Below are 11431 nucleotides of genomic sequence, written 5' to 3' on the forward strand. Positions count from 1 at the left end.
GTCTATAATTTGACATGGAGCTTTTCTCTTTGGTACTGGCAGAATAAGATTCACAATATCAAAATATTTTTTGTCAGCAAAAAATACAAAAAATAAAAGACTTGACTCTGGCTCCAGTAGGTTAGTTATAATAACTGGATAAGTAACAATATTTGGTAATAAAATTTAATTTACAAGAAGAATCATTTCACTCACAAAAGATATTTTGTAATATAATACAAATATATAAGTATGTAATATATAAATAGATCTTTTTTTTTATCAGATTAACCTTATGTAATGTTTTATTTTCTTATACTAAGAAGTAACAAAAAGTATCTTGTACATTGCTCAACTTCCCTGTCTCGTGGAGGACACCGACCCACTTTCCTGCTTTGCAGGTGGACGCTGCTCCACTTCCTGGTTTTACAGGGGATATTGCTCCACTTTCTGGCCCTGTAGTGGTTGCTGCTCTGCTCCCTGCCCCCTGCCTTGCCCTAACCAAAGTCGTTCTCTGCCCCCTTGCTCAAGAGATGTCTCTCTGCCACCAGTGGACATCACTTTGCCCCACTGCTCAAAGGTGGACGATGATCTGACTCCTTGCTCCGCAGTGGACATTCATCTGCCTCTTTGCTCGGCAGTGGATGTTGCTCTCACCTCCTTGCTTATGCTGTAAATAAACCTCTGTTGAACAAATCTTCATCTTACATCTTCATCACTGCCATGTGACAAGCAGCTGAGAAAATCAAAGGAGCTGTGAGTGGTAGGTTTTCACCTCATTAATAATGAACTAAATTTAAAATATTTTATAAAATATTTAAAATAAATTATCCGACAGAATCTTTTTATTAAATCATCTAGTTCAGGGAACTGTAATTCCTCCAATTATTTAAGTTAGGTTCTGTATAAAATTAAAAACTAGACTGAATAAAATCTAAAAAATAATCTCTCTGCATTTGCATCTAGTATTTGTATATCATTTAATAATTTTTTGCTTTTTGCTAGGTTACCCTAGTTCCATCAAGTGGAAAAGATTGACATAGATTAAACTGGGATTCTGTACATCTCTTTAGACCTTAAATCTAGCTATAATATTCCACTCTACCAAACAATGGTCTAACTGCATGTCTGCCAGTCAGGACAATTTCCTTACACTTACAGTATAGACTCTGCTACATTCCCAAAATTTATTCATTAATTACAACCCTTTTTTATATACAGATATTAATTTGTGAGAATTCCAATGTAAACAAGACCTTTGAAAGATATTTAATGTCATTGCTTGGTCTGTCTAGGAACTGAATTTGTCAGGCATGCTGAAGTTCTTTATACCCATATTTCCTTCAAACTGAATTAGCATAATGCTTAATTTGCTTCATAGACACCAGATTTACTCACTGTATATTTGTATATGCAGTATGTGTATTATATAACTTTCCTGATTTGCCGAAAACTTTTGTGAGTTTCAGAATTTAAAAAAATGACACATGAATGCACTCATTGAAAATATAAAACCAAGTTTATTTTTCAGTATATCCACATTCTTTATTATTTCTTAAACTTTTCATTGGAACTGCACTCTAGACTTTTCAAGGAACTTAATATCAGTGAAATTCCAGCTAATAAATATAGAGATAACTATAGACATTAAAATACACCTTAAACACACAAAAATATGAATTAGTTTAAAGCTTAAATAATTAAATTTTGTGAATTCTGAAACTTATATCGCAAAATAATACCTATTAATGATACAACAGGAAAATGAGTGATTTTAAGTGATATATGCTTACAGCAGTGTCTCTCTCTTACTGTTTCATATGGCAGTTCCTAGCCATCAAAGAGCCTGTAAAATTATATTAATAGTCAGTTAATAACATGTAAACAGTATGCACTGAACAAGATACGCAAGTTACTGCTTGGTACTTAAGCATTAAATGCACATGTTGTACAATGTGACCAAATCACTTAAATGCAAACTATTTCTTTTATGATGTAGAACTGTGGTGCATTGAAAACAGTAAATGAACAAGTTTGTTTATGCAGCTTCTCTTATGATACTGCATCAAAAATCATACCTTACCAAAACCATAGCAAAGCATGACACTTTATGCAAATCGTAAGCCATCTTTGCCAGTGCCGCACAAATCCGATAAATAACACCCTATAATCGCTCTATATGTACGCTCTTGTTCATTCTTCTGTGCAGTCTGTACATCCCACAGGATGACCTCACTAGCCTTTTATTCACAGTGCTAGAGTGGTGTTTTGGGAGCCGATATGTGTTTCTGTTCTTGACCAGAATCTGTAAAAAAAAAAAAAAGGAAACAACATACAAATATTGTCTACAATAAGACAAAAAAAAATACCTTTATATAAAGCCATTAACTTACATTCTGATATGACATTATGTGATCTCATATGTTCAGTGAACGTCATGTTCAAAAATTGATGTTTTAGCCAGGTTGCACGATCTTCCTCGAACATTTTCCTCTAGAAGAGAAAAAAGTCCAAGCTTACATTTGAGTACTTTACATTTTACAGTATGTAATAAAATTAATCCCAATGAATTTTCCGAGAAAGAATTCTTGAAATGTTAACCTTGTCCAACAAAAGTGCATAGCAAAAAAATATTTACGGTACAATTCAAGGCTTTATTATTCTGAACTGTACTGAACACAAATTGAACTGCTGCTTGTGTGCAGGTCTGTCTTGCCGGACATCAGTGTCTCATCTCACTAATGCTCATGTGGATGAATAAACACAAATCCCACAGCCACGCTCCAACGTCTAGTGGAAAACCTTGCCAGAAGAATGGAGCTTTTTATATCAGCGAAATGTCTAAATCTGTTTAAGAAGCACATATGGTTGAGATGGTCATGTGTCCAAATAATTTTGGCCATGTAGAATATTGTGTGAAATCTTAGGCACCCTATGTTCATAACTGCAAATTTAGTTATAGGTATCTATGGTATGAATTCTGCATTACTGAGTCAGTACAAAAAAAGGTTTGTATGTCGATAAAGAAAGCAACATATTATGTAAGTGGACACTTTTCAGACAAAAAAAACTCCACTATGCTCAGTAAAAAACTACCAGCTAATTTCCTTATAAAACTGCACATATTGGACTTAGGGCTACTATTTAAAAAAACACACACAAATGAGTATTATACCAAATACTGACTTTGTTTAATTTAATGTTTACTGAATGTTATTAGTATTTTTCTATTAAGTAGAAAGATTTAATTTCGTTTTTTTAAAGTCATCTTTACTTTGCAGCCTTTTTTGCATGTGCCCGATTTTATTGCTGCAAATCACCAGTTGCTGTACTGTGAAATCACCAGTAGGTGTTCATCCTATCGGTTGCCATAGTAATAAGTCTAATCATTGGTTGGAACAACTATCATTCCAAATCAGGTTTTTTGGCTGCTAAAATTAAGAGAGTGTTTGTATATAAAATTCTCCAGTGTATATCTGCATAAAATCATGTAAGATGAAAGTTCAACTTTTTACAGAATAAATTTTCTCCACTTGTGTCTCTGCACATGTCCACATCTAGTCTCCAATGCTTGCTGTCTCTCATACTGCCAGAAGTCACCAGCTCGCTGTGAGTCGTTGTATTTGTGAACGTAGCATAAGATTTTTGCCCAACACTGTAATGTATGTCTAGACTACCCACTTTAAATTAGGCCCTATTTAACCCTAACCCTAACCCTTGACTGTAAACCCTTTCACAGATCTATATCTTAAGATAATTTTATCACAGAGGTCTGTGAGGAGTTCCTTGGAATTCATGGCTTAGTTTTTGGTCTGACATGCACTATGAATTGTATCCCACATAGCAGACGGATCTGGGCCAGATCTGGCATTAAGCCGGCACTGCTGGCCCATGAATGAGTGCTGGCATGGCAAGTAGTATGTCAACCAGATGCGGACCAGGTCTAGCAGTCAACCAGATATGGGCCACCAAAGGGCCGTCATTCTTTGTGGTATGTCCAAGTGTAAGTGCATTGTGTGGGCCAGATCTGGGCCAGACCTATTTTGCTATCTGGGTAGGACCTCCACAATACACAGATTTGTAAATCCTGTCCAATCAGTTAAATTTGCTACAAGTGGCTTTAAGTCAAGTTTTAGAGCCATGTCAATATCCAAAACTCAAAGCAAAGGATGAACCTAAGCTTATTTAGTGCTCTAGCCAAAGGCCTTAATAGTCCTTTAAAGATAGATCAGTTTTTGTTTTTTTATTTTTTCCTCATAATTAAGTACCGCTTAACTCAACTATAAAAATTCCCTGAAATAACTAACCTCATGCCCCAATCTAATGGCTGCCTCTGTGAAACTCCTCCTCTCCATTTCAAAGGTCTTCCTCTGCTCCTCAAAAGTCCTCCATTCCTCTTTCAAGCGTTCCTTCTCTTCCAACATGTAACAGTCATTCAGGACAGCTGCAGTCTCCTCATCACACTGAGTGTTTAGCTGTTGCTATTGATTACATAAGCACACAAGAGTTGAAGTTGAATTTCATTTTCCTATCCATTCAATACATCATATGTTTGTGTAGCTTTTTACCTGCAGGAGCTGCTGCTGAGTTTGAATAAAGTCCATGCATTGCTGGATCTCCATTTTGAGTTTCTCTGTTTCTTCCTGATGGACCTGCTTAGAAATCATCTCCTCACTGACCCCCTTTCCTAACTGCAAAACAAATGCTGCAATACAAACAGTTCAGATATCAAAATGTGAATTTAAATTGCATAACATGTTGAAAACACCATATCTGGTAATAAATTATACTAATTTACTTATGATACGTTTTTGTACTACTCTTAACAATAATAATAATAATAATAATAATAACAATAATAATAAATAACAATTATTATTGTTATTATTATTATTATTATTATTATTATTATTATTATTATTATTATTATTATTATTATTATTATTATACAAATGGGTTTCAAATTAAAGGAAAATACAAAATAGTGTCTAAGAAAGGTGTTTAGCAGCAGTGAGCTTCAGAGCTGATAGCTTTGCCATCGATTCTACAAATCTGTGGAACTCTGTTGAAGGAGTGAAGGCGTGAACACCATTCATCCCTTCATATTCCCTTATCTGATGTTGTGTTAGTGAGTGCTGTGTAACACATCAGTCCAAAATCTCCCACAGGGTCTTTTAACTATGAAGGACCATAACATAAGATTTATTATATGCATACTCATCAGACCATCCAGTGACCATCTTGAGGATGGGGACATTGTCATCTAATGCAGTTTTGAATTTACCCCACTTCTAATGTCCTATTACTTCACCACATTGAAGCACATAATAATCAAGTGATGCATTTAAACATTTCAGTTTTGAAAATGTACATGATTCATCTGTGAGGAAGTACACTATATGGCCAAAGGTTTGAAGACATCTAACCATCACACCCATATGTGCTTGCTGAACATTCTATTCCACATTTATTTCCTCTTCGCTGTTAAAATAAGCTCCACTCTTCTGTGAAGTTTTTCCACTAGAATGTTGTTAGAGTGTGGCTGTGGGAATTTGTATTCATTCAGCTACAAGAACATTAGTGAGATCAGACACTGAGGTTGTAAGAGTGAGGAGGTTGTTCAGTCAGTGTTCCAGTTTATCCTAGAGGTGTTCAGTGGGGTTGAGTCAGATTCTCTATACAGGACTCTCGAGTTCTTCCACTCCAACCTTAACACACCATGGAGCTCTGTGCTTTATGCACAGGGGCATTGTCATGCTGGAACAGTGTTCGAGCCTCTTTATCCAGTAAAGGAAAATTGTAATGCTACAAACATACAGAAATATTCTATAATTCAATTAATTTATGTGGTCCTAACTTTCTGGTAGCAGTTTGGGGTGGAACCAAATATATGTGTGACAGTCAGATATCTACAAATCTTTGGCCATTAGTATATGTTTTAGGAGTCTCAGGTATACCTTTGTTATCAAGGCTTTCCATATGATGTTTCAGTTTTCTCCACTGCTGCCGAATGCTGTTGGTCAGCTTCTCACGAGCACGCTCACATGACATCTCTAAAGTCCCATTAAATGAAGTCTCTTCTTCATCAGCTAATTGCTATAAAATCCAGAGTTAAGAGAGACAACATGCAAAGAATAACATATAACAAATGTTAAACGAACAGGAAATTTGACAGTTGATTGAATTTGATGGATTATCTCTCTTTGTCACCAAGATCTAATTCGACTGACCTGATCTGTAAATTCAGAGTATTTCTCCTGTCTTTGGATGTAGTTCTTTGGACTTAACATGACCACCATTTCCTGTTTCATCTGCTGGAGCACTTTTTTCAACTCAAAATTTTCCAGCATCAGCTCCCGCTGGCGTTTATCAAACTCGTTCAGAAGAGTCCTGCACACTTCACTTTCATGACTGATTAAGAAAATGAATGAAATCGGATAAAAGTAAAGTCACTTTTGTCTGAAATAAGGACAAATGTTCATAAGTGTCTAGTCAGGGGCATGGTGCTTTAATTTAGGCCAATAGTTATATACAGTATATACTTGTATTTTGGGAACCAACAAAATTTCTTCGAAAACATGTCTAGTCGAGACCAGTTTATGAACTGATGTAGAAATCTCAGACTCAGATTCACACACCATGCTGACACTACTACCAGTTCTACCTCTTAGGGATGCAACCAAGTACAAATACATTAACAAAAACAGATATAGTGTTTTAAATATTTACAAATCTGCCTACTGATTCTTTTTCTAGTAAGCTTCTGCAAGCACCTTGCTTTGTGACCCTTACCCGTGATAAATTTACTGTAACACAGCACTTTTTTGTAAGTATGGACATTTTTGCTAAAAAGAAAAAAATAAATAAAAATAAACACACACTTAAAAATGCAAGCGAATATGGCAGACAAGATAAAGTTGCCTACCTTGCATCTGTTCTTCCAGTTCTCCTCTGACTGTCATCAGACCTCTCAACATAATTCAACATCTCCATCCCTGATAGAGAGCAGACACACATATGCATTAAAGTTTGTTCTTTTTGGTTTTCTTGTCCAGTTGATTAGGATAACGGGTGTTTCCTCTAAAAACAAAAACAACAAAGTTAATTCTGTTACAAAGTACAGCAGGGTGTTACCATCTCTCTCTCACACACACACACACACACACAGGGTACAGTATATTGTCTGCTATGTTGATATTCAACATCAATATCTATTCTTTTAATCCATTTTTCTTCACAATGTGTTGCAGATCTAAGCTCGGGATTATGTGGACGTAAAGGCTAAACTCTTTGCTTGCTTGCATGTTTGTGTGCACGCTTCTCTTCATACTCATTTTGTCTTATACTCAGGGGTTCACCCTTTGAGACCATACATCAGCACTACACACATTTGACCTTGAAGCATGCATGGTTTCAATAAACAACAAAATTAAGCAGAACTGTACAACTCAAGTCTAATATTTGTCACTACATAATAGCCTCCAAGTTTACTTGAATGGAAAATAACACACACATATACACACACACAAGCTATGGCCATGTTGTTCGGTGAAAAAAAACTCTACAGAACTCTCTCTCACACACACACACACACACACACAGTTTCTGTATGATATTTACTGTAGTACTAAAAACTTCATATATATTACTATAAAATATTGTAGTATTATATGAATGCACAAAAATGCTATTTGTCTTATTAAATTAAAAAAAGAAATGGAACACAGAATAACAACAGAACATTTCCATACTCTGTTTCATGTCCTTCTTGTCAGTAAGTAACTGATTGAGGTGCTCTTTAAGCCTGCTGAACTCTCTTTCTTTCCTCTTCATACTGTGGTTGTACTGTGTGGCACGGCTTGCAATGATGTTCTGAAGCTTTTGAACCTGTTGAACATTTATAACAGTGTCACAGGTGTAGAACATGCAATATCATGCAAAAGACTGTACATTTTTTTGTAATACTAATTTTGTTTTCGATGTTTATTTTCATGACTTCTGCATTATTGGATTATTGCATTATCTTCTAAAACCATTTAAAATCTCCAAGCATTACTTTTCCGAACTAAATTAAATGTAACACAAAATGTTTGCATGTGAGTGAAAAAAAAACATATTATGTAAAAAACGTGGGTGCTGACTGCTGCAAAAAACCAAAGCAAGTGTAACAGGGCAAAATCTCCAGAAGATCTGTTTCAGATTCTCCAAGATACTCTACAAGAATCTTCCATAAGAAACGACACAACATGTATCTGAGACTACTGATGTACATTGTGATGTAAAAACAAAGGCTTATCACACCACATATAGACTTTGTTTAGTTTAGTGCTGTTATGCTCTTTATCCAAGTTTTATTTTATGAAGAAAATGTTTCAATTCATTCTTTTTAAAGGCATCTATCACAAGACTTTAGCACAGTAAAGTTCATCCAAAATTGAAGTACATAGAGATGAATCTATAAGCAATATGCAGTGTATGTATACTGACCTTACTACTCTCCTATTCATAGCCAATTTTCTTACCTCCTTTTTTTCATTTTTCAAACATCTTTGTAAAGCCTTTATATTATTTTCTAACTGCTGTTCTCGTTGACATAATTTGCCATTTTCTTTCTTGGAAAGTTCAAGCTGGTCCTAGAAAAGGGGATCACAACAGACAAGACATAAAATTAAACACACAACCCGTGACTGAACCTCTTAAAACTAAACTTTGCATTAGTTAAAATCATTAAAGCCTGACTTCCTACAGCTTTTTGACTTGATGCTAGCAGTGGCATTGCTGACCTTAAGCCGAGCCATTTCATGTTCATCCACATTTTCCAAAGCAAAGTGATGGAGCTGCAGAAGATCATACATGTTATTTAGAGTCAGAATGATATCAAGTTCTTGATTTCTATTTGAGTCATAGAAGATCGATGGCAAACCCAGAGATGATAGCTCCTGTTGACGTAAAACAGAGAATAGTTAAATAAAACATTAATCTATATCGCCAGGCTTGTTTTTTTTTGTAAATGAATTCACTATACTTACCTTATCGATGAATTGCATGCACTCTGTGACATTTTCTGCTGTACAGAAGACACTGGAACCAGTATAAGCTCTAAAGGGCAGAGGAGCCCTTATGGATTGGCTATATGGCCTTGATGGAGGCATCATGTGATTTACATCTTCCGAACAAGTAAGAATAAAAAGAAAATTTCAATTTTTTTTCTGAACAACAATCTGAATCACACAGAACCTGGCAAATAATACTGAACATTTCAGACTATTTAGGTATAGTGTTATATATATTTAAGTGTACCCGTATCTTAAATCATGTATCCTTAAGTAGAATCATGAAAAAAGGATATAGGTGAAGGCAATACACGTGACACGTTTTTATTGAGGTTAGGAGATACAGCCATGTTTTAAATAGCGCTTCAAGATTATTTTTAGTCTTGTCATCGTCATGAGACTGACTGACTATGCAGAGCAAAAATGCTGATGTTCTCATATAAAAACTGTATAAAATTGCATGAAATCCATAAAAGTCATTATGGTATAATGTACACTCATTGTCCACTTTATTAGGAACACATACATATGCAGTTATCTAATCATGTGGCAGCCCGTGAAAACACTAGGCAATTTTTTCTTTCTAATCTTTTGTGGTTTTGATGAGTCTGTGCCCATGATAGCCTTAGATTCCTGTTCCAGGAACCTAATGTGGTCTTCTGCTGATATAGCTCATCTACTTCACAGTCTGAAGTTTTGTGCATGGTGAGATGCTTTTCTGCTCATCATGCATGTAAAGAGTAATAATATAATTTACTGCATCTTTCCTGGCAGCTGAAGCTCTCTTCATCTTCATCTTAATCTTAATCTTAATCTTAATCTTAACAAGGCTTCTGCCCACAAAACTGTTGCTCACTCTGTTTTTTTGTTTGTTTTTTGTTTTTATAAACTCTAGAGATCAGCAGTTTCTGAAACACTCAGACCAGCTCATCTAGCACTAGCAACCATGCCACAGTTAAAGTCACAGAGATCACATTTTTTCTTCATTCTTATGTTTTATGTGAACATTAACTGAAGCTCTTGACCTGTATCTGCATGATTAACTGATTGGATAACTGCATGAATGAGCACACATGCTAGATATTCCTATTAAAATGAATGGTGAATGTATTTGGTATTATTTAAACAACATTATATTATAATGTAACATAAGACTGTATGTATAAGAATATTCTAGCATTATATTACCAAACAATGAATCTGTTATTGTCTCAGGCTTCAGTGTATCCAAGTGGGAAATCCAGATTTATCCAAGACACAATGATGATGGTGTTACTGCTCTGTCAGGCACACAAAAAAAAGAAAGTTAAAAATCAGGTTAAAATTCAATCATCAAAATATTGTCACAGCATTTAAGTATCAATTACAAGAAGGCATGTGTAACAGGACCTGATCTACAAGCAGTCTGTATTATGTACCGAATTAAATAGTCAGATTAAAACAAGTGGCATGTTAACGCGCATAAAACTACGCTTAACACATATAAACATATGAGATCTGTGTGTTCCTCGCCAAAAATCAGGTCAAGGAGAACATGGAAACGAGACCAGTTTCTGCGACATAGCCTACATCCCCTGAAAACAGCCCACTCACAGTTCATTTAACACTGTAGTAACAACTGTAGGCTATGTGTTGATGTAATCGAGTATCCTGCGCAAATTGACTAAATAGTCAGCCGTAATGATGATCAATTCACCTACTTGTTGTCTTTTTTTCAGCACCGAAGAACAAGCCCATGGTCCACCACCCTGGAGCAGACGACATCGACTGAGATTTGATATGCAGTCTGCAGAAAAGCAGGAACGCTTAAAAACGGTGCATTTAATGCTGCATGCAAGTGTAAGCAGGTATAGACACTTGAACAGCTGCGGAGACGGAGAATAAACTGCGCTGAAGAAACTGAGCATCTGCGCTGTCTGGCCACGAATAGCAGGCTGGCCATTGGTCGTCTCTCTCTTCCACCAATCACCTTGATTGTAGATAATATGGAGTAAAATACGATTTGTACACATTTTTACGTACACTTTTACGTTACAAATAAATAAATAAATATTTTTTGCTTTGGCTTGTTTGATTTTCTTCTTCTTCTTACTATTCTTTTATAATATTATATTATTTAAAAAATAAATATTAGAATTTAGTATACTATTAAATATCCATCCATCCGTCCCTTTTCTGTACTGCTTATCTTGCACAGGGTCACTGGGAGCCTGGGGCCTATTCCAGGAGACTCAGGGCACAAGGCAGGCCAGGGTGATAATATTAAATATTATTTACAGTATTACATAATATACAATATATGAGAGGAAATGACTAAAATAAATGCTGACCATCACCCCCATAAGGGCTTCCCATTCCAAAACCATGGCCATTTATATGAAATTGGGCAACTTCGATGC

General features: G+C 35.5%; 1 protein-coding gene across 1 annotated transcript; it reads right to left on the bottom strand.

The window, feature by feature from the left end:
• Positions 1-1512: 1512 nt before the first annotated feature.
• LOC131360233 (afadin- and alpha-actinin-binding protein-like) lies at positions 1513-10957 on the bottom strand. The gene is made up of 13 exons (XM_058400463.1): positions 10733-10957; positions 10221-10312; positions 9009-9145; positions 8763-8918; positions 8502-8612; positions 7731-7866; positions 6905-6974; positions 6210-6390; positions 5937-6075; positions 4548-4684; positions 4287-4460; positions 2373-2472; positions 1513-2284 (listed from the first exon to the last, which is right to left on the bottom strand). The coding sequence occupies exons 3-13, from the start codon at positions 9132-9134 to the stop codon at positions 2235-2237; spliced, it is 1380 nt and encodes a 459-aa protein (XP_058256446.1). The 5' UTR covers positions 9135-9145; positions 10221-10312; positions 10733-10957; the 3' UTR covers positions 1513-2234.
• Positions 10958-11431: the final 474 nt, after the last annotated feature.

Source organism: Hemibagrus wyckioides, linkage group LG10, assembly GCF_019097595.1.
Source record: "Hemibagrus wyckioides isolate EC202008001 linkage group LG10, SWU_Hwy_1.0, whole genome shotgun sequence".
Lineage (NCBI taxonomy): Eukaryota > Metazoa > Chordata > Actinopteri > Siluriformes > Bagridae > Hemibagrus > Hemibagrus wyckioides.